Below are 25,313 nucleotides of genomic sequence, written 5' to 3'. Positions count from 1 at the left end.
TATTTATTTTCTCTTTTTTGTACTCTTTAATCTTAATTTCACTTTTATCTTTGCACTTGTACCTGTGCCTTTTTAAAATCCTTCTATAGTAAAACTTTATTTCTAATAACTTCAATAATTTCTCTTGGCCAATCTTTACTTATAAGAACGATGCTAGTGGTTTGGGGGACAAAGGGAATACTAATGGTAAATGTCAATTCCTTTGTCTCAACACTGGTTCTAATTCCTTTTTCGGATTCAGGGAAAAATTATTTTTCACTGCACCACCATGAATCCTAGATTAACAATAAATGTAGAATCAAGGAACCAGAACGCAGTTTAGCATACACTCTTATTTTACTATAAATTACGTTTGCAGTCGTAGCCTCTCTATTAATCAATCTCCCGCTGTGGTCCGTATTTTATGAGAAAGTGCAATAGAGAAGAAAATCAGGCAAGTCATCAGTTAAACAAAAAAAAAGCAAAGCATTTAATTCAATTGAAACATATTACACATTATGAATACACTCTGATTAAGTAATCTGCAATTGCTAATGAATGAGCACTAATTACTCAGATTCTCTATATCTATCTTAGCATGCATGACAAAGAACTTCATTTATGGTTAACAATTTATACTTGAAAGATCACACTTATTCATCAATACTAAGGACATTTGTTAACTGAATTACTAAATTAGCTTCACGTGCTCTCATACAATTTCTCTCACAAAATTCTCATAACTTATTCAATCATTAAAAGAGACAATTCCTAGGCTCCACGTGCTCTCACTATTTCCTTCATAAAGTACTCATTATAACTCTATCATTAAAAGAAACAATCTCTAGAGTCCTTCCTAAAATTTACAGATATTCTTCTAATACACATTTACTTATAAAAAACATAGACTGTACGTTACCAACTGCTGGGGAACTATCCGAAAATAGGTAGACGTTGTTCCCTGGTGAACTGGCTCAACATCGTAACGATATCTCCATAAGCGTCAGTGATTATCTTCTGCTGGGCTCATTGCCGACTGGTAAACTTTCAGGAATTCCACGGCAAAGTTCCTCAGTCATTGTCTCAAATCCGTGGGGAATGAGAGGATGCCACGAGGAAGCTCCACACACAACAGCAAGACCGCAAGAAGGCATGAGATCCGGAGCGTAAGAGAGCATAAGCATAAGAGTTTTTCTGGCACTGCACGACTTTTTAAATTGCGCGCCACACGTTCACCCTACGCCATCGATTTCTCCTCCCATTTTACTACGTCACCTCACGTCACCCAGTACTGAGCGCCACACACGGAATTCTTAGCGTACTCTTCCGAGCATGTGTCTGTGTGTGTGTGTGGGGGGGGGGGACTTCGTGCTTACCAAAAGGGTGCACCTGTACTCTTTGTTCAACGTGTTTAGATTCCGGCCACTTTTATTTAATCGGATTATCCTTTTCTCCCAGCAATTTATAAGTACTTACACTTAAACAGTAAGGTTTAAGCAATTTAGCAATTCACAATACTTTACATTTTAACATAAATAAATGAAAGATCCTCAGTTTAGTAATATTTTGGTAATTTACAAGTGTTTAGTATATTCTGATATATCAACAATTGATTCAAAATGTAACCCCATGTTAAGTCTGAAGGAAACGTAAATTAATCTAATTCTAGTTTCATTCAGAACTTAACAATACACCGCAGCAAGTTCAAGTATGAAAGATTATTCATGGAATCATCAGCAGCTCTAAAAAAACGTTCCAAACCTCAACAAATTGGGTGCATGAGACTGCCCCAAATTTGGGAGACTTACATTATGAGAACTTCAGCCCAACAGCCAAGACAACCCAATTAGCCTGCTAAGGGGCACCATTAGGACTTTAGGAACAATACAGTTTCTTGCCTTCTTCCTCATTTGCTTTTGTTATTGCCTGCGTGCACATAGCATTTGTATGTTCCTGAAGATGGCAACGTGATGTTGCCGAAATACTGAAGGTATTCATTAAAGTTTCCTTTAATTAATATCCGTTTTATACATTGTAAATTCCTTAAGTTAATTACCAGTTACGTATGACCAACGTATAAGCCTTGCTACAAGAATTCAGCTCAGCTCAGCTAACGCCTTTTTATTCCCGTATATACGGGAGTAGGCGAGGCCATTTAGCCCTATCTAACTTTTGGAGACTGAGTGGGCAGTTCAATCTCCACTGGTACCCAATCAGAGACAGATGGCCCAAGGCTATCACTAATTAAGCGGTACGCAGTGAAGAGAGACGGCTCAAATGTGCCGCCATCTCGTGGTCTCTAACCCTAACACAATATATTTAATGTCTGAAATAATGTGGGTTCTACGGTCGATTTTCTTGAGTTTACAGGACGAAAAACCCGAGTTTCCGGGAGGAAAAACCTGCTTGCCCGTGCCAGAGATCGACTAACTCGGGAACCGGTCGAAAAAAGGCTTAGAAAAATTTCCTCTAGTCGCCGACTAGACTCGAAACCAAGACTTCCTTCGTGCAGCCTAGCGCGGTGGTGTGCAAACGCCACATCACCTCCATATAATTTATCTACTACTGAATTCTGAGAAAACAAAGCATGATGCATTTTATTCATCAAGCATTTTGCAGCTTCAAGAGCTGCTTTCATTAAAAGAAAAGAACCTTTTTTTATATCTTTTTTGAAAGCAAGTAAAGGAAAAGCTGTATGGTAATGGATAAGGTTGCTATGAGAGGAAGATAGACAGGATAACTCAACCTAATAAGAAAGTAGTTATAATGCTACAAAAACACAGATTAAACAATAAAATAAGCTTCTTGATGAAGTTGTTAACTAGGTTCAAAGGGTTTTATAATTGTACCCTCATTTTGGAAGGATTCCTCGTTTACGTGGCCTCTCAAAAATTCATAAAGAAGCTAGTAAGACCCATTGTGAATTGTAATGACTCTCTCACCTAGAGAATTGTTAAATTTCTTTCATGTTTATTAAATGTCAAGGAAAATCCGGATCACTTATCAAGAATTCCACACATTTTCTTCAAAAAAATCAAAGATATTCAATTACAAGTTTCAGATATGTTAGTGAATTTTGAAATTGGTTTTCTATTTACCAACTTTCTGTTATATGGCAATATTAGTTTACTATATGATGATATCTCTCCTGATGTTTTGTGAAGATTTTTGAATTTGTTATACAATCTGGATATTTCATCTGGAAAAATAAGATCTGAAAACAGATTAAAAGCATTGTCGTGGGTTAGCCCTCTGTCTACACATCTGCAAACTATTTTTTGAACCATCCGGAATAGGGGTCGGCAACGCAGTGCCCGTGGGAGCCATGGCACCCGCAGTGAATTTTTAGTGCGCCCTCAGAGAAATTATTGCAAACTGCTTTGGAGCTCACAGCAGTCATTTTTGCAGCGTAGATAGTAGTATATCTGAGAGATATATTCATTACTAGTATGTGCTAAAATGAAAGAAAACATAAAGAAAAAACACTGCAAATATAATACATGATGGTACAAATTACGTTAGTACTGAATCCAACATTATTTCATAGCCGAATATAGAAACTACAAGAGTTTTGTGCCGAATATATAGAAACTAAAAGTTTTGGCAGATGCAAGCATAAGTAGTACCTTATGGGCAACTCATAGTAAAGGTGGAGCAAGCTCCAGACCTCTTTCCTTGGTATTTTCCATAAATGTAAAGTGTATCTTGCAGAGGTCAGCAACCTTTTTAATATGAAGAGCGCAATATAAAATTGCACTCTTCATAAGAAAACGGGAAGAAAACCCTTCTAATAGCATTCTAATGTATTTGTTTATTATGCAATAATAGCGTGGCTATTTTTAAAAAAAAAAATAATATAGAAAGACATTTCAAAACCATTCATGCCAATTGTAATTTTAATTATTTAAATCAGGAGGAGTCGACAATGCAGTGCCCGCGAGCGTCATGGCGCTCACAGTATTGTATCCTTCATATTAAAAAGGTTGCCGACCACTGAATTTTGGAAGATAACCTGTTCTCACCCATTCAGCCCGAAGCTCTCTTTGGTTTTGCTACATCAATGACATTTTTGATTTTTTGGCCTTGTTCTGAAAATGAACTTGCCACTTTCCTACATCAGATTAATAGCCTTCACTTAAGCATTCAATTTACTATGGGAAAAAAAAGAAAATACTGGTTATTTACCATTCTTGGACATCCTTCTTACTCACACAGCCTGTGGTATTTTGTCATCCAGTGTTTATCGTAAACCTACCTTTACTGGCATATACATTCATCAAAAGTCTGCTCTTCAGACCTCTTGAAAAATTGCTGCTATTAAGTCATTAATTAATGGAGCACTTAATGTGTGCTCCTCTCCCTCAAGCTTACAACAAGAACTTCTCACTTTCAAAACTTTAATGGAATTGAATGGTTACAACCCTCATCAAATCCAACAGATAATTGACTCCTATGTTCCAATACCTAAGGATTTTTCAAGACTGCAGGACTCAAAACCCTTATGTTTCTTATATCTCTGAACTTATTGGTAGAATTCTGAAGATGTATTACTTTATTCCCACATATTTTTTCTATCAACCAAATTTCTCATCCATTACCATCTACAAAGAACAAACTGTCACTTCTGTTTTTAGCTGGTGTTTACTAGATCCCTTATGAATGTAACTTGACATTGGGCAGAAATATTGTAGAAACTTTTTTAAGCCTTTGTTCAATTGGTTCCCAAGTTAGTTGATCTCTAGCACAGGCAAGCAGGATTTTTGTCCCATAAACTCAAGAATTCACTGTAGAACTCACACTATTTCTGATAGAAAAACATAGTGTCAGTATTAGGGACCATGTGGTGGCAGTAGTTGTCAGCCACTTCTCTTCACTGAATGTTGTGTATAATTAGTGATTAATCTTGGGCCAGCTATCTCTGATTGGCTACCAGTGAAGACTGAATTGTCCTCTCAGTCTTCAAAAGCTATATAGGGCTAAAACTCCCTACTCATCTACTCCCTATAGGGAAATATTAGTGGATTTATTTTTTTAACTTTATTTGTTACTAAGATGAATCTTTTGAGACAAACTTTTCAAACATGTTAAATTTAATAAAACTAACTGTATAATATATTTCCTCCCAATTCTAACAAAATTTCAAATTATGACATACAAATAAAAAGTTTTCTACATTATTTATAGATCTTAAAATATTTGATAATAGAATTTTGATCTAGTTCAGTTTTGCTAATTTAAGGATTTGAATACCAAGATCTAGAATTTGGAAATTACCGAAATCTGCTAACTTCAATTCTCCCTTTTCACTAATAAGCAAGTTTTGAGGTTTGAGGTCTCGATGTAGAATTTTTCTCTTGTGACAGTATGCTAAACCACGAAGAAGCTGAAAAAGAAATATCTGAAAAGCAAAATCAGTTAAATGTATTATAAAACAAGTAGACACACACACACACAGTTCAATTTTCTGAATTAATTTTATTCTTTTACTGGAAGCCTTAAAACACATTATTTTGGAACATAATTTTTTTTATTTCTTTACTAGCATTGTTCTTCAGTCATATTTAATGCACATTCAAATTTTTATAAATTTTCTCACTGCTGTCATTTACTTTTCATGAAACAGCAGTGATGCTCTCAATTCAACAACTTCTTATAACTAACATTGGTATTCTTTCTTGCTAACAGCTGATCCATAACTAAAGTTATTGTTGACAATTAAAAAAGAGTAGCATTAACTCCATGAACTCAGGCTATTTGAAATGATCACATTGCACTGTGTAACTGTTTATGTGTTGCTAGTACCCAGGCATTAGGTGACATAATGATTGAGATTGGAACTTTCATTTTTATGTTGTTGGGAATGGGGATACTGGTCATGTATGGGAATACACAACAGGTTGGTTGATCAACCTATAGTATAATAGTACTGTGAGTAGATAGTTGAGGAAAGGAGAAATCTATTCAAGTGTTATTTGAAGATGGGTACTGTATTCTCTTGGAATGATCACATTTCACTGTGATCATATAGTGATTCATAAGGAACTATTCCAGAGCACAGCAGCGGAAGAAATGAAAGAGGAAAAAGAAAAACTTATTATGTAAGTCTGAAGTTGAATTGTGGAGGAACAGGATGCAGCTGCTCCCATTTCACTGCATTTAGTAAAGACTAGAGGAATTAGGTCATATGAACAATTATCATGGAAATATTTATAGAAAATGCATGCAACAGAAACTAAACACCTGTGTGAATGAGGGTGGAGTGAATTTGTAAGAGACAGATCATTAATCAACATAACTGCTCTATTCCATTTCAAGTAAGTATTTTTGGGGTGCTCTTAGGGGGGGGGCATCCCAAATGGGGAGCAATATCTGATAGATGGGCAGATTTGTGATTTGTATAGGATTAATAACTGTTTTGAAGTAAATAACATCCTGAGCAAAAGTGGAATCATAGATTTTTGAATACCAAGAAAGCAATGATCGCAATATAGTTATAACAAGAGAGGTCGATGGCAAAGTAATTCTAAGAAGAGAAATCTCATCATATCTAGAAATCTGAGAGTTGTCAAAAGTAATACTGGAAGAAAAGTTTTTTTTGGAAATATGTGAGAACTGTTTTGCTAGCAATGAAATTGACAAGGTTATAAAAATTCCATAGAAGAATGGTTTAGAGATCAAAATTAAGAGTAATCGAGGTTGATGTTCTGTAACCAATTGCTCTTACAAGAGAGCAAAGGGCTCGACTCATTTGGACACATCGAAAGTTTCTTGCTTTTAGTTCTTTCAAAATCAAGATTGTTTGATAGTTATTATATGGGCAGCTCCATGGAGTCCGAAGACTCATCACAGGAAACCCAATCTATCCTCTCCTTGAACCAATTAACACACAAAGCATTCATAACTGACTCTAGCAACCCATTCCATTCATTCACAACTCTCCAAGCAAAAAATTTAGTCCTCACACCCCTTCAACCACACCTTTATTCAACTTCCAGGATTGATCCTTGTTCTGGTCCCTCTTGGATGAAACATTTCCCCTGCATCTATCCTATAAAACTCGTTAATCAACTTAAATGTTTCTATCATATCTCCTCTTTTTCTCCTATCAACCAATTTCTACAATCCACACATCCTCAAATCAGGGAACTAGACTTGAGCACAGTAGTCTAGATGTGGGTGTATCAAATCCTTATAAAGAGGAATAACAACTTCCTTTTATCAACATGTTAATATGTTCCTCAATAGCCAAGTAATCTTATGGGCTACCTTAGCAATATGTCCTCTAAACTTTAACTCTCTGTCTACAACCACCACTCCTAAATCTCTAGCTTCCTCTATTTCCTGGAGTACAGTGCCATCAATATGATACATGGTTTGTAATCTATTTTTTCCAAAATCATAACTTTACATTTCTTCACATTAAACTGACACCCATAATCTTTTGCCCATACCGATAGCCTATTTAAATCGTCCTGCAAGCTCTCCACATTGCCATATCATTTATGTACAAATTAAACAGCAATGGCCCCAGCATTGAACCTTGTGGCACCACTAGTGACCTGTTTTCACCTCGATTCTACCGCTCCATGCACCACTTGTTGATATCTGTCCAGCAGCATCTTATCCACATAACCAGTTGTGTTCTAATTTGCATAACAGAGTTTCATATGGTATTCTGTCAAATGTCTTTGCAAAATCCAGCAGAATCATCATGTAGCCATTTCTTTTATCCAACTCAGCTGTTACTATATTATAAAAAGTTAGTAGATTATTAGGCATGACCAACCCTTCAAAAAGCCATGTTGTCTCTCACTCAGTATCATATTCTTATCCACACATCATTCCTGAGATATTGATTGGTCTATAATTTGCTACTGCAGTCTTTCAATCTCTCTTATGCAAGGGCATTATTTTGCCCTCTTTCCACTCTTCCAGAGCTGAGACTTAAATTAAAGAGCCTAGTCAGAGGCAATGTCACTTCCCTTGCACATCCTCGCAAAAGCCGAGTTGATATCCAATCTAATCCCACAGCTGTATTTACAATGAGATTCTGCAATATCCTAAGAACCTCCAATTCATACACCCACTCCTATTCCAAAATCAGTGTGTTACACAGGTTAAAGAAGTAACCTCAATAGGATGATATATAATTGCAAAGTGGTCACTCAGTAACTTAACCATTTTATCCACTTCTGTCTTCTTGTAACCATCATCACTCATTAAGGGTAATCTTCCACAGTCATTCTCCCCCTTACTTGCCACATAACGAAAGAACTCTTTGGGATTTCCTTTGGAATGCTTGGCCAGATTCTTCTCATAATCTAATTTTGCCTTCCTTGCCATGCTGGTCACCTTTCTCTTTATGTGCCCTCCACAGCATTTTTTTCTTCTGCAGCTTGTATGCTTAATGATATCACTCATCCATCTAACTACTGCTTGATTAAACCTCCTTAACCTGGGTATACAATGTAATACTGCTTCCTCTAGATGACCTTTAACTATATCCCATGCACTACTAACATTCTGACCCAGCAGGGTTTTGCCATGGCACAGATTTAAACTTCTTCCTAAGCTTGTCATAAACACCTGCCTTGTGGTTCCACATATATCCCTTCTTGATAGAATATTCCTCATGTTTTACAATCTTTCAAGTCAAGACCACATGGTCACTTTCACCAATTGGAAGCAATGTGGCCTTAAGTAATTATCTCTTAGCAGGTATATAAATTATATTTTCCTTCCTGCCATGTGATCTTTCTTCCAGTCTATATCTTCATAGTTGAAGTCCACCATAATAATCACTCAACCTGTACTCATTGTACTAATTAGGTGATGCATGTCTTCCAGATAATCTGTGGAATCCCCTGGCCTATAGCAACAACCAACTGTATATTTTGTCTTACTGGCCTTAATCTCAACACCAGATTGTTTCAAATGAACAGTCACTCTCCTGCCTGTCTCCTATTCTTTTTGGCTGCAATTCATCTGCTAACACCAATACCTTTCTCCTCAATTCACCTCTATCGTAGCGTGGTAGGAGACTTACAATCTTCACCTTCTTGCTCTTCAAGTTTTGCCTCTTATAACAACTCCTTTACATCCTCCATCATAGAATACTTCTCACCTCTCAAATCATTTGTACCAACCAAGATGATCATTTCCTTCTTGCAGATGTTTTGAGTTTGGTATTAGCAGTATATTCCTTTACTAATGGAGTTCTTGATGAAAGCCAATTGCGGTATGCTTGATTTTTAGCTCAAGCAGACTTAGCACACCTTTCAGAGAACCAAGGCTTAGAAAGGGAATACCAGTTTTATTAGGATAATAATGTTTATTATTATCCTAATAAAACTGGATAATAGTTTTATTAGGATAATAAAATTTTATTTTTTAAGCAATATTTTTTATTATTTAATTATTTTAAATTATTTTAAAATTTTTTTTATTTTTTAAGCTATATTGCATTACATGCAGTATGCCAAAGCGACAATGATTTGATCAACTGTTATTTTATTAGCCTGACTTCCTTCAAGTGAAAAAAAACAACAAAAAAAACACCAAAGCTATATATCCTGTTTATAACACCATCAAAGAACAAATTCATACTATTACTTTTAATACAGCAATATTGATGGCCTAATCAATAATTTAACATAAGTGTTTGTTATATTAAGGCTAACATCCTAGATGACTACAGTCATCTAGGATGTTAAAACAAAAGGTTATGTGGTAAAATATATGCCATCCATATTCACAGGATTTTTACACCACCATTACTGTTAAGATTCAGATGGTTGATAAGAATTTCATAGGCCTCTTTAAATTTGTTTTCATGTAATGTTTGGTGAGATGTAATGATCAGATAACAGGTGACTTTCCAGTCAATTCTATGTAGAGTATTCAGATCATGAACAGAAATGTCAGATTTACTATAGTTATTAAATTCGTCTTTTATGTTCTTTTTTTCAGGTAGGAATAGTGCACCCCAGTTTCACCTGTATAAGACGAATTACAGGTGCAATGAGTATGGTATGCACAAAGGTGGGCCAATGGAGGAAGTGGATCCTTGGAGTTAAATAAGTTCTTTAATTTTGCAGGAGATTTAAAGGTGGCATTAAAGTTGTATTTCTGTAGTATTCTGTTTATGTTATCTGATATTCCCTTTAATGTATGGAATAGCTACAGTTTTATTGTAATGTAGTTTATTTTTGTTATTAAGTGGAGTCTTGTGGAGAGTTTTATTGATAGTATTTATGCTGAAGCCATTATTTAGGTTGGTATTGTTGATAATTTTTAATTCATGTTTAAGCGCTTGCTCATTGGAGCAAATTGTTAAAGTCTTGTTTTTTAGTGTGTTGATGACACCTATTAAGTATGTGCACGCGGTTAGCATAGTGGCTTTGCGCTTCGCAACCATATGCCTGGGGAAGGAGTGTCTTAGGTTCGATTCCTGTCGACAACACGAGGAGCTTAAGGATCTTCCTCAGCCATTGCCAAGTTAGCCGGTCTTGGGCATGGACAGCAGGATTTTCCCCCCAGTTTATCCTAGGGTTTTTCATCCCGCAAGCAGGCAAACCAGTCCCGTGAACACACACAGATTACAGTCAGGAATACTGACCCAGCCATAGGGCTATTTGTCAGCTATGCCAGTTCTGAGTACAGATAAAATATGGGGGGGGGGGACTGAAATGGTGCCATACCCCTCCCTGCATAAAAGGGGGACTCATGGGCGTGTATCATCATACAATAATTATTATTACCTATTAAGTATGTGTAAGCTTACAGTAAATAAACAGTGAAGGAAAGACTGATGTAAGGAAACCGTGTGACAAGTGTATCTATAATTGGAAGTGTGTTCTGACTTTCAATTGTGAATTGTATGCATTGGTGTTGTTTAAGTGGCTAAGGAAAGTGTCTAATGTCTGGCGGCCCAAGGACCAGATAGCAATATACCTAAACCAGAATTTTGGTTTTAAAGTAAAAGAATCTAGAACATATTGCTCAAAAGCTTCCATATAAAAGTTAGCAATTGGGAGGATAATGGCAAGCCCATGACCATGCCTTCTTTTTTCAGGTATGAAGTATTTTGCCACATAAAGGAATATTATTATTATTACATGACACCTCCAGGGAGTCCATCGACTCATCAAGGGAGGACACTTGCTCTACAACTCTGTCTCCATCACCAACTCCATCTATAGCCAACCACCACTAGTATTTTCACAGACAATCGCAAACATCCATGCCCATGGTGGGATTCGAACCCGCAGCCTTTTGACTGGAGAGCAGATACGCTAACCACTCTGCCAGTCAGGCCGGCTGGCCGAGTGGTTAGCGTATCCGCTCATATCAGATAAAATAAACTACAGAAATACAACCTTAATGTCACCATTAAATCTCATGCAAAATTAAAGAACTCATTCAACTCCTCCAAGGATCCACTTCCACCACCGGCCCACTCTGGAGAATAGTGTATTAAATGCATCTGTAATTTGCCTTTTATAGGTGAAACAAGACACACAATTCCTAACTGAAAAAAGGAACATAAGCAACATGTTAAATTTAATAACTATGGTAAATCCAGCCTTTCTGATCTTGCCCTAAATAGACTACATAAAACTGACTGGAAGGGCACCTATTCATTACTCACACCAAAACACGGTATGAGTGCAAATTTAAAGAGCCCTGTGAAATTCTTATCAATCACCCTAATCTTAACAATAATAGTGATCTAAAAATCCCAAGAATATGGCTGGCACATATATCCTTTTGTTCTAAGAGATCATTAGGACTGTAGTAATCTAGAATCTTAGCCTTAATATAACAAACACTTATGCTAAATTACTGATTAGGCTACCAATACTGCTGTATTAATTGTTATTATTATTATTAAGAGAGAACCTCCAGGGAGGCCACATACTACACACACACACACACCAGCTATCAGACTTGTTCTTGAATTCATTCATGCACACCATCCAAAGGCAATCCATTCCAATCACACACCACTCCATGAGAGAAAAATCTAGATCTCATTCCCGTAGTGGAATTCATTTTCAGCTTCCAAAGATCACCCTTTCAGAAGTTTGTAAGTCTCAATCATATCAATCTCCCCCTTTTTCTCCTGTTTACTAGTGTCTGCAGTCTACAAATTCTCAATCTGTCTTCATAATCAGTATTCCACAATCCAGACATCTTTTTTAACTCTCTCCTTTGCACTCTCTCTTTCTCTCTCTCTCCACCATATCAGATCACAATGGAAACCAGGAGACCACACCTGCACATAATAGTCCAAGTGAGGTCTTATCAAGGCCTTGTAAAAAGGCAAAAATGACATCCTTATTTTTATATGTAAAAGTTCATTTCAGCATTGCAATTATCTTTTGAGTATTAGCAATTTTTGCTACATGGCTCCTGAACTTCAGCTTCCTATCGACTAACTCTCCAAGATCCCTAACCTGATCAGTTTCTTCTAGCATAATCCCACCAATATAATATGACATTGGATATCTAATCATGCCAAAGTGCATTACTTTTCATATACTGACATTGAACTGACATCTATTTTCCCATGCCCACAATTCCAGCCTATTCAAATCATTCTGCAATTACTGCATTTCAGCTGCATGATTACTCTACCTATCTTTGCATCATCAGCAAATAGCTATATGTCACCTGTCAAATCCTTCCCAATATCATTATTGTTGGATTCTGAACGAAGAGAAATTAAAATTATTAATACTTCCTTCAGAATCAAACATAATCCACCATATCAAAGGCTACATTTGTAGACATTATTTAATGTAAATCTCTTGTTATAAACTATTATTCATATAATTACCTTTGAGTTTTTTTTTTATTTAATTAATTAATCTAGGATATGTATTAATAATGGAAAGGACTCTGTATAAAAATAACGTTCAGATTATTTTATTTATTCCTATATTAATAATAGAAGAATTTATATTCATCATATATTATTTGAATTGAAAAATATCCTTTTATTTAGTTTCTGTATGTAATGCTTATGTACTACTCTAATTGTTGTCATGAAGACGGAGTTAAAAGCAGAAAGTGCGAGCGTGGTAACACGTGAATTATGGACATGAGATGGAATTGATATAAACTAGATGGTGAGAACAAGTTTTGGTGGGAAAAAGGAGTGAAGGTACATAAACAGAAAGCGAGAGTAAACAGGGACACAAGATTAGGTCGGCGGAGTTAGCACTAGAACTAGGGAACTAAGGACTGAGTACAGTTGGAGCACTCAGAACAGTATAGAGATGAAGAAATAATTTATTAGCAGCATGGAGTTAAGTAAGAGGCTGTAGTACAAATAATTAAGTGCTGTAATCAGATTACAAAGGATCGAAATGTAAATTGGCAACTCAGAATATTGATATGGAATTCTGAAGTTAATGTTGTATTCCAGAGCTTTCAAGGAAGATAAATGAAAGCTGATTCTATTGTAAAGTAGTATATGAGGAATAAGTGAATTTTCTACTGCAAGTGTGTCTGCATTTGTGATGTGCTGAAGTTAAAGATTAAGTTAATTCAAAGAAGATTACTTTTGAAATGTGTAGCTCCAGTGTGTTAATTAACTAAAGTTTTAAGTGTGCCTCAGTGAATAATATGTGCAAAGATTTATTCCGGTAAGAACAGTTGCACTTTATAGCATTTTAGAGTGAAGTTATAAGAGTTATCTCCTTCTGTTAAATCCTAACATAAACTGTGGTGTTTATGCTGAAATTAGCCAAAGCTAAAAGATTAATACTCTTCACCCCCCCTTAAAGTGATAGCTATCTCTTGACTGAGCTTTGTGATTTCTGACTAAGGGATAGATAAAGAATACAATTGTTAAAATATTTGCTGTGAATTTCAGTGGTAAAGAACTTTAGAACTGTCTTTGCTTATTAAGGAGAAATTAGATTTTGAAGCTCGGTGTTTAATACAAAGAGTTGAGTGAATGTTATGAGTAGTAGAACAGAGTTAATTTTGCATTATCTTGTATCCAAAGTATGCTTATGCATGTATTATATAACCTTGCATTAAATGTTTAGTTTTATTGATTTCAATTTGTTGTTAGCCTGATTCTTTTCCACTGCACCGCTCATAAAATTATCAGACCTAGCAGGAACCTCAAATGTTAATGTAAAATTCAGCCTATATAAAAACATTAGATTGCTAAAGTTAATTAATATTTGATTACACTTTTTTGCATAGACTAATCTGAATATAAGGTGGCGCAGTATAATAGAAATTTCCCTATATTTGGATTAGTAATCAACATACAATTAATTAACCTTAATAAGAACAACGTTAAAGCAAGATGGCGGATCAAAAGACAGGAGCGACGATCCAACATTATGTACAGATTGAATAGCAGGGGAATAAAGACTGATCCATGTGATAGCACCACTGGTTAAATTAAATCTTGTAGACTCGTATTCCCCCATAAACCACTTTTTGATATCTGTCTGTCAGCCACTCACTTATCCACACTAACATTTTATAATCCAAACCCATATACTCCAATTTATGCAAGTCTTCCATGCTGTATTCTGTCAAAAGTCTTAGCAAAATCAAAAAGTATCATTTTATATCCATTACACTTGTCTAGCTTAATGGTAACATTATTATAGAATGTGAGCAAATTGCTAAAACATGACCTTCCCTTAGTAAACCCATGCTGTTCATTGTTTAGTAGAGATTCACTCTCAGCCCATTTCTGAATGCAAGGCTTAACAAATTTTTCCAAAATCTTCACCATCACTCCTGAGATACTAATTGGCTGATGGTTGGATACATTGGTCTTTGCACCATCCTTGTGCAATGGAGTTACCAAACATTCTTTCCACTCCTGTAGAATCTTCCCTATTCTGGAACTCAAAATATACAGCCTGGTTAAAGGAATAGCCAGTTCAGATAAACACTCTTTTAGTACCTATGCTGATATCCCATCAGCCCCTATTGCTGAATTCTTATTTAGTTTGTGCAACAGTTCTAATACCTCCTCCTCATACATGTCAGTTTCTCATCCGGTGAAGTATTAAAAGTATGAATATGAATTTGTGCAATGTTGTAAAAAGGAGATAACTTTCATGTAGTCGTTCTCTCCCCCCCACTACAGAGGTCAGGCCAGTAGAATAACGGTTGATGAAATGATTGTCACTTGGGCATACTATTTGTAATGTAATATAGTTGGGCTTTGCATACATATGAGGCAGGGGGGGAGGGGGGCTGTAAACTTCTAATAAACACCTCAAACAAAAATGATATTAAAGTGACTGATATTATCACAAGAAAGAACATATGATATGTTCTTTTTGAAGATATGTCCTTTCTTGTGGTTATAACCGTTGCTTTCATATCATTTTTGTTCGAGGTGTTGATCAGAACTTTTCAGCTCCCCTCACATGTACATAATCCAGATGATAGATTATGCAAGTGAGGGGAGCTGAAAAGTTCGAAATGTCAGAAAATTAAAGTAGTTATTTCTGATATGGTTGCAGTCTTCATAATTTATCAAAAGGAATGCTAATCAGATTACCGTGTAACATTAAACGAAAGGGTTCCTCCTATATATAAATGACCCGCATTCACTGATTTCAAATCCTACCCTACCATTTTGCTGATGACAGTATACATCCAAGTGCCCTTTTTCATTTAACAAACCTTGTAATGCCCAACTATTAGAAAACTGAAGATTAATCATAACCAATGCTATAAATTCTGATCTCCTTTTGCTATATTATACTTCAGTGGAATAAGGACAACGTTGCAAACTTCAATGGTATCAAATGCGTTCTTTTTGCTTGCTTATGATAAAATCCAGATCAGACTCCCTTCTTGGGTTGACTTCCAGCCTTTTCTGGCACAAATACCTCAACGAAGGTTTCTGTAACAACCAAAAAAACTATGTAATTTTCCTCTCAAGGCACTATTTCTCACTTGTACAACTGCTCTAACAATAATCTAATCCCAAATCTGTCCAACTATGGAATGCTGCTCATAAATGGAGTGGCCCAACTTGGCCAATTACAGTTACCAGGAAGGGAACAGAAGTGTTATAAACCTTAGTCTGCATTAGTCAGCCTGGGGTTTAAAATAGATAAAATGACAATGGCACAATAATTTACAGCAAGCATAAACTGATATTATTCTCTCAAAACTGGAAATTAAAAAAAAATATTACACAATATGCAGTATTTCTTTGATTTGAAGCTTAAGTAAAAGTCACGAAATTTGTTTAGGTAGTAGTTCATTTTGTGTTTGAAAAATTCTAAATGGGGTGCTTAAGGGTCAAAGCTATATAACTGAGAGGAGACCTCCACATAGCCTTTTAAAGGAATGCGAAGAACCGACTGAGGCTTCAGACCTACTGTCCAATCCTCACCTTCTCGTGATAGGTATCTACATGGATACTGAACGAAAGAGGGTGGGCTGCCAATTTGGGATTTAGCTGACCAAATTGTATTCTTATTGGCTAAAACCAAGATAGGAAATGATGGTACAACATGACAAAATTTCATGCCGGCTGGACCGTCGCCCGGTTAAACAAATCCCCCGTTGTTTTTGCCAGGGAACCAGGGCAAACAGCGAAAAGTCAGCTACTGGAACAAATCTGAAAGCACACCCCAACTCAACATCACCAGAGTTAAAGATCGGTACTATCAACATAGGAAACCTGAATGGCAAAGAAATGGAGTTAGCTGAGGAATTAGATAAGTACCAGATCGACATAATTGGAGTGACTTAAACAAAAAAGACAAAAACTGGTGAGATCTTTCTGAGCAATAAATACAAAATGTTATATTCAGGCATTGACAAGCAAGGAAAAGAAGGAGTAGCCATAGTATTCAACACTAAATACGAGGCAAATCTTCTTGAATGGCAGGCAGTCTCGAGTAGAGTGATGAGAGCAAATATGAGAATGGGGAACTGGACAATGAAATTTATTTGTGCCTATGGTCCCACAGAAGTCTCTACTAAGGTAGAAGTGGAGGAATTTTTTCATGCTTTAGAGAAAGCAACTGACACAATGAGAAAGGAAAATTTGGGGATCTAAATAGCAGAGTAGGAAATGATTGTCAGACATACAAAAATATTTTGGGAAAATTCGGAGAAAAGAACAAAGTTAATAATAATGGCAAATACCTGATGGATTTCTGCTCAGGACATGGACTTGTTATTACTAAGACCATGTTCCAACATAAAAATGTGCACAAATTCACATGGATGGCAGTGGCAAGGAATAAGAAAAGCCTCATTGACTATGTTATTGTTGACAGTGATGTTTTCTCCCTGGTGCAGGACACCAGAGTGTACAGAAGATTTGAAATTGGAAGTGATCACTATTTAGTCTTGAGCAGGATAAAATTGAATTTCGTATTAAAACGAATAACATGTAAGAAAGTTTCAAAGCGAATAAAAGTTGAGCAGCTCTCAGATATGAACTGTAGACAAAAATACATAAAGATTATTGAAGAAAAAAATGAAAGAGTTTGAGAACAGCAACCAAACCTTGGAGATTCAGTGGCAAGCCATAAAGAAAACACTGATTGATTCAGCCAGAGAGGCATGTGGTGAGGTTGTCTGCAAGGATAGAAAAATCAGAACTCCATGGTGGACACAGGAAGTTAAAGAGGCAGTGAAGGAAAAGAAGAAAGCATATCAAAAGTTCCTGGCAAATAAGTTAGCATGTGCTCTTAGAGAATACAGAGACAAATGTAAGAAAGCTAAACACTGTGTAAAACCAGCTAAACAAAAGTCATGGGAGGACTTTGGCAAGAACATAGAAAATAAATATCAAGAAGGTGGTAAGATATTCTGGAGGTTGTTGAAGAAGCTTAGAAATGGAGGAAAGAGCCTTGTAAAAGGAGTTAGAGATGATAAAGGTGACATGAAAACGGGAGAAAAAGATATCCTTGAAATATGGAGTAATTTCTTCAAAAAATTGCTAAATGAAACAAGTAGTGATAGCACAGTGGTAAAAAACATTCAACAGGAATACATATCCATATTTGAAGTAGAAAAAGCCATAAAGAAATAGCCATAGATGATATCCGGCCAGAAATGCTGAAGTATGATGGTATAAAAGTCATACAGTGGCTGCACTGCATAGTTCAGAATGCCTGGACAGAGAGACAAATTTCCGATGATTGGAGTAGAGCTCTAATAGTACCCATATATAAAAATGGAAATAAAAGTGAATGTGAGAATTACAGAAGTATTTCCCTACTGATTGTTCCTTGTGGAAGAAAATCTTGGTGAAGAAAAAGCTGGATTCAGGCCAAATAGAGGCTGTCAGGATCAGATCTTCACTTAACATCAAATAGTTGAGAAATCATGGGAATATTCAAAAATCTATACTTAAGTTTTGTCAATCTGGAAAAGGCATATGACAAGGTGCCAAGAGAGAAGCTATTCAATAAGCTACAGTTATATGGTGTCAATGGGGTATTATATCAAGCAATACTTAGTCTGTATTTGAGTTGTTGTAAGTCTACAGTTAGAACTGAAGGAAGTAAAGGAAGATGGTTTAATGTTAAATCTGGTCTGAGACAAGGATGTACATTATCCCCTCTGTTATTCATTATCTATATGGATCACATTATGAAGGAAAGTGGTATTTAACATGATATCAAATTTGGAGATGTTAATGTCAGCTCTTTGCTTTATGCGGATGATGTTATACTTCTAAATAAATCCACTACAAGTCTGCAAGATTCCCTGACTAAATTGAATAACTGTTGTAATAGATATGGTATGAAGGTCAGCAATAAAAAGACAAAAACAATGAAAATGGGCAGAATCGTTGCAAATGTCAACTGCGTTTTGAACGGAGAACCTGTGGAACAAGTAAAACATTTCAGCTACTTAGGCACGATTTTTAGTGAAGATGGTAAATTAAATATGGAAATAGACAACAGAATCAACAAAGCTGGTATGGTAGGAAGTCAACTGAATAAATTCATATGGAATAAAAGAGAAATTAGTCAGAACACTAAATTAGCTGTATACAAGACAGTGTTCAAACCAGTCTTAACTTATGGATCTGAGAGCTGGGTCAGAAGTAAAACACTTGACCAAAGACTAGAGACCGTAGACATAAGAGTCCTGAGAAAGATTAGAGGCGTGAACAAATGGCATCAATGGCAATATCATATTAAAAACAAGGATATTAGGAAAGAACTTGACATTGTCAGCATCCAGGAATGCGTTAGCAGAGCTAATCTCAGGTGGTATGGTCACTTAAACAGAATGGGCGAGGAAAGATTAGCAAAACAAGTGTTCTCTGCCAGGTTGGCAGGAAAACGACCAAGAGGAAGACCAAGATATAGGTGGATTGATACGGTACAAATTGCTTTAGACGATAGAAATATAAGATCTGATAATGTTGGAGTCTTGACAAGTAACAGACTGATTTGGAGGAAAATTGTAGATAGGAAGTTAGTAATGATGTAAATTTTTCATGTAGTACTATCATATGCTGTACACCCCTTGAGGGTACCTGGTAGGAATTTGATGATGATGATGATGGAGACTCTTAATCTATAAGATAATAAAATGAAATTTCTGAATTGGAATATTTCAGTTTTTGACCTAAATTTTCACTTTTAATTGTAAAAATCTAAATTCTTACAGTTTATACATATTTATAGTACTTAGTTATGAAGATTTCAGGTAAACGACGTTAAGCTAATGTAACCAATTGCAAACATTAATTCTAGATTTTTATAATTTATGCTCTTCTAGTTCTTTCTTATATAGCTCCTATTACTATTTGCATTTGTAAGTTTTTCATGTTGTCATTTCGTGTATGGTCCTTCACTCCCCAATGTATGATTTCTCATGATTTAACTTACTCAGTTTAAAAATTTCCCATAATTTTATTTTGTTATGTTGCCTGTGATTTTCCTTTGTTATATTTCCAACATTTTTCTTCGTTATATTTTCTTTAATTTCCTTTGTCTCCTGAGTGGGACATTATTTACAAGAAACTTCACTATGGTGAAATTTTTCAGCGTTTACTATTTATAATGGCAAGTTTAAAATAGCATTGCTTTTTATGGAATTTAATCCAAGACTTTTCCACAGTCCATTATGGGTCATTATTAGACGTTTTTTTGTTTGCATTTTCCTCCCAATAGTAACCCTACCAGGAGGTAATTTATTCCTACATGCTACATTGCACACAATGCTTATATTACATGTACCTTACAAGTATCGATTAACATTTGTATTTATATTTTTGTATCAATTTTCATATTTATATTAATATTTTTATCTATACATATATTAACACTATATAATTCACACAATATCAGTAATTATGATAGATTATAAATACCGGAAGTTAATCTTATTGGCACATTTAATTAATTCTGAGTAATACTTTTTGATAAGTCTCTGTCTGATACTGGCCACTTGTCTCCAGAAGTGATGATGTGTTGCATTAGGGGCATCCGGATGGAGTCCAATAGCTGACAGTCGTAAAGTATGTGGTCAACAGTCTGTTTAAGGTGTGGACTACAAATACATGATCGGTGATTCCAGTATATGGAATCTGTTTAAGTAGTGTCTTAGTTTTCCATGTCCTATTAGTAGCATGGTTAAACCTGAAGAAATGGCATGTTTTTTCAGCCAGAGTCTGCTTCTGATGCTTAGCAAGAATTCTTTTGTTGTTGATCCATTTTTTGATGTTTTCCATTCTTCTTCCCACATGTCTAGGCTTTTCTCTTCTGCAAGTGTTTTTATAGCAGATTTCGAGTACTTTTGGTAACTTGTTTCTAGCTGCTTCTTTAGCCAACTGATCCACTCTCTCATTTCCTGCTACCCCAGTATGCGCGTTCACCCAGCAGAACTTGATTTCCCATCCCTCTAGAGTGAGATTCCGAACCAGATTTCTTGTCTGTTCTTTTAATGCAATATGGTTGTTCTGATTTTTTATGCTGTCTACAGTGCTTCTACTATCACTGTAAATTGTTGCTGTCTTTTGATGCGAGGTGTTGAGTTCTAATTTCCAGAGATATGTAAGTGACTAAACTATAGCAAGTTGTTTTGCTTGGTTGTTGGAACAGAGCGGATGCAGTCTAGAGCAGAGTTCTTGTATAATGGACTGTCTGTTGTATAAAATGAAAGAACAACCAACGTTCCTTTCAGTTTTTGCTTTTGTCAGTGTATATTTGGAAATTGTCACTTTCAGAGCTTTCCTTCTCCTTAATGTATGTTCTCTTTGCTGGGTGAGACCACCTACTGTAGTGAAGCGGACGTTCGTAGCAACTTGGATCGATGCTGTAACTTTCATTATATATTCCGGAAGTGACATCATATATAATAGATAATTCTTGTATTTTTAGACAGGTCGGTGTTAGAGCTGCAATAACGCAAGCTGCCTCGAAAGATATTGTCCTGTATCCTTTCTTCTCGTGTGCCAACTCTGCAATTTTAAAGAGTTCTTCTTCGAACGTTACTTCTAACTGTAAGCCATCACATCCCCAAATCATTATCATCGCATCATCGATGAAAGCTATGAGTTTTGTTTTAGTAGTGAAACTAAATAGCGAGTCGTACTGGATGTTCCAGAAATCTGGCCCACAGCAGGAACCTTGCGTACAGCCTCGTTTGACTTTTTTCATTACAGTTGTGGTTTTTAATGTCATAGCTGCTCTTCTGTCTGAAAAATAATTTTTTGTAAGGTAGAGTAAGTTTTTCGGGTATTTTAAATGTATTAATTGATTAATTATGGCTGGCCACCATGCAGCATCGATGCTCCTTGTACATCCAGTGAGATCGCAGCACGTCTTTTTTTTGCTGTAGACTGCCTTCTGCGAACTCTTTAACTTCTATAATTGCATTTACTGTGCTGGATTGAGGTCTAAATGCATATAGATTGCTGCTTAATAGGTTTCTTGAGTAGACATAGTGCATTATTCGGTTTATTAGAAGTTTTTCTAGTACCTTACCAGCAACATTCATGAGAATGATTGATCTGTAATTGTTAATTTCATTGGATGTTTCTTTTCTTGGTTTGATTATGGGTATAATTTTTGAGTATTTCCATATTGAAGGAAATCGCCCTCTTTTTAGACATTTGTTGTAAACTGTTGTAATGAATTCGGGGAATTTGAGAAACGCTGTTAGGAGTATATCGCTGGTTATTCGGTTTCTCCAGGAGTTTTTCTTGGATCCATTGATCTTAATACTGACTAGATTTCATTAATTGCAAATGAGTCATCAGGCATGTCTATATCTGTTTCCATTCTTTGTCTGTAAGTCTTGTGGATTTCTTCATGATTCATCATCATCATCGGGAATAAACTTCTATCATAATAGCTGCAGTTTCTGCTAAGTTTTTAGTGCAGGTGCCGTCTGTTTTCGTGATAGCTGATAGGTGTTGTCTTATTCTTGCTTGCTGCTAATTTATATATGCAATTGCAAGGATTAGATATAGCTGAAACTGTACAAAATTTTTTCCATGATTCTGTTTTTATGTTTGTAATTTTGGACTGATAGCTGTATTTGGTTTTATAGTAGTTCTGTCTTCTGCTCTCTCTTAAATCTTGGTTACTGTATGTTCCTTGGCATAGTCATCTGAGTGAGTTAACACGTTTTCTTAGGACTGGTAGTTTGTTGTTCCACCAAGCTACTCTTCCATTGATATTTAGCTTCTTGGTTGTTCTGAGTGTTTGGTCACTGGATTTCATCAGACCAAATGAAAATGCAGAAGCAAGGAAGTCTATATCGGTTTGTGCTGATGCCCAGATGGCTGTTTTTGTCTAAGCTGAGCTGTTGTTCGGCATTCACATTAAAGTGATGTTCTGAGATTAGGCATGAAAATTCTCTTTTTAATGCTTTTATAAATTTCTCTAGGTTGGTTTTATTGGTGAAGTACTTGATGTTAATGCGATAGTTTGTGTTGTTTATTCTGTTTAAATTTTTGTTACTGATAATGAAACCTATTATGTGATGGTCAGAACGGCTTTCATCCTCTTCGTATTCACATTCAGAAACTGGGATAAAATAGTGTTGTTTGCCATTGTTAGATCGATGAAGCTGCTTCCTCTGGTATTTTCAAATGATGGAGTGTTACAGTCATCATTTAGTATGTGTAGGGAATTTGATGCTGTGTGTGTGTGTGTGTGTGTGTGTGTGTGTGTGTGTGTGTGTGTGTGTGTGTGTGTGTGTGTGTGTGTGTGTGTGTGTGTGTGTGTGTGTGCGCGTGCGTGCGTGTGCGTGTGCTGCATTTAGTCCAGCTCCAAACTTACTAAAACAACTTCTCTTTCTTCTCCTTGATTCCTGGTTTTTGGAATGCTCCCCACTCTGTCTTCTCCAAAGACTACAACCTTTTCAAAAAAAAACCCAAATAGATTCCTGCTATGTCTTTACCCTCTTGTCCTCTCACTGCATAAGAAAGATGATACCTATAGCATATCAATGTTGCCAGGCTATATTTTATATATGTAAAAGATCCAGGAGTGTCACAGGAAATGCAACTATCACATTTTCTCAAATGATCCAATTAAAAAAACTAAATGGTATATAGAAATGAAAATTACACAACTGAAAATATAACTTAAAAGAAGCAAATTAAATATGAGAGTAGCATGGCAATTTCAAGACATCAATTATTAAGCCCAGACCTCCATGGAGTCAAAAGGCTGACTGCGGGAGGCACACAAAGCCCATGAAACTACGATTTAAACTCATTCAATGTATCTGCATTCACCATGATGTCGGTAAATGCATTCCACTCACCAACCATTCTCCATGCAAAGAACCTGTTCCTCATGCCCCATCCTCCTCATACAGCTTCCAGGGATGTCCCCCCCTTCCTCCATTCTATGAAAAATTTCTTCCAACATTAATCTGATAACCAACTTTACCAACTTCAATGTCTCAATCATATCCCTTCTCTTTCCCAAGGTTTTGCAAACTGCATTCCCTCAATCTATCCTCAAATCCCACATTTCAAATAACAGTTACCACCTTAACAGATCTCCTTTGGATGCTTTTCAATACATCCTCATCACCATGAAAACCATGGGACCAAATCTGTGCACAATAATCTATACAAGGTCTGATCAAGGTCTTATACAATGGAACCAGAATCTCTTTATTTCTGCACATTAAGGTTCTCCACATCATTGCTGATTGTGAGGACTTCATAACTTGTGCAATGTGACCTCTGAAATTTAGATTCTTGTCCACCACCACTCCAAAGTCTCTTGTCTTCTCAACTTCCTAAAATTTCCCCACCAAGTGTATACTTTGCATTCATCCAACTGTTGCCTACCAAATTTCAGAACCCTCTTACATTTCTTGCAACACTGAACTGACAGCTCCATATTGTTGCTCACTCATTCAAGTCCTATAAGGCCACAACATCTGCTTGATTCCTCATCATCCTCCCAAGTTTTGTATCATCTGTAAACAGTAGTATATCACCAGTTAAACCCATCCCAATATCATTAATATACAAATTAAATAACAAGGGTCCCCAAACTCTGTAGCACACCACTAGTGACTTTCCTCTTCCAGGATACTGCACCCCCATACACAACTTGATGAACCTATCTGAGAGCCAGTTGCCTGTTCATCTCATTAACCCATCATCCAATCCCATCTGCTTCAGTTTAGTTACAAACTTGTGGTGTGGCAATCTATCCAACGCCTTTGCAAAATCTAAGTATACCACTGTGTATGCATCTCCCTTGTCCAAAACACTCGTCACCTTGTTATAGTACATATGACCTTAATTAAACAAACCTGCTGACAAGCACAAAGAACACTACTGTTCATTGTTTAGATTATATTTGGTCATTCAAACATAGAATTAAAATATATTGATCTTTAATTGACCATGATTTATAAACATCTAATACCAACAAGTTTCGGCGACAGGGCCGTCTGCCTTCTTCAGGGCTTATAACAGTAAGAGAAAAAAAACTCAAAGTGGCTAGTACAGAGAAAATGGAGTAACACTATCGTATAAATTAAACATTAAAAGAGAATATGTAACATTACACGCATGGAGCTTGTTGTGTTAGTCACTGTTATGAGAGCACGTTCTGTAGTTTTAGCAAAATTAAATTCTAGCAGACTGAGTGATCTTATTAAGGTTTTCCATATGTTAGCTATTATCATTCCCTGGTTTTTGTTAAGATTTTCTCCAGAATGGAGGACTACAACAGCTTTCTTGAAATTCCTACAACAGAAATCTTTTTCTGGGTAAGGCATGGAGCTGTTATCTCAATCAATGGTATGGTTAGTAATTGCAAAATGATGGGCTAGACCTGAGTTGTCTGTTCTGTTGTTACTAACATCTCCTA

The 25,313-nt window shown here is 36.1% G+C and overlaps 1 protein-coding gene across 3 annotated transcripts in view; it reads right to left on the bottom strand.

Annotated features, from left to right (window-relative positions):
- LOC150106513 (cyclin-dependent kinase 17-like) overlaps positions 1–25,313 on the bottom strand; it is a 363,340-nt gene that overhangs the window by 203,469 nt on the left and 134,558 nt on the right. For all 3 annotated transcript variants that reach the window (XR_016548362.1, XM_090393169.1, XM_090393168.1), the window contains exon 10: positions 5,254–5,377. Coding sequence is in view for 2 of the 3 variants with exons in the window: in XM_090393169.1 (XP_090249295.1) it covers positions 5,254–5,377 (124 nt within the window). In the remaining variant the exon portion in view is untranslated. The remainder of the gene's footprint in view (positions 1–5,253; positions 5,378–25,313) is intronic.

The sequence above is a fragment of the Typopeltis vanoorti genome, chromosome 5 (genome assembly GCF_054136105.1).
Source record: "Typopeltis vanoorti isolate ZY-2024b chromosome 5, IOZ_Tvanoo_1.0, whole genome shotgun sequence".
In the NCBI taxonomy this organism is placed as follows: Eukaryota; Metazoa; Arthropoda; class Arachnida; order Uropygi; family Thelyphonidae; genus Typopeltis; species Typopeltis vanoorti.
Note: the sequence above shows the minus strand (reverse complement) of the source record. Positions and strands in the feature narration are given on the sequence as shown.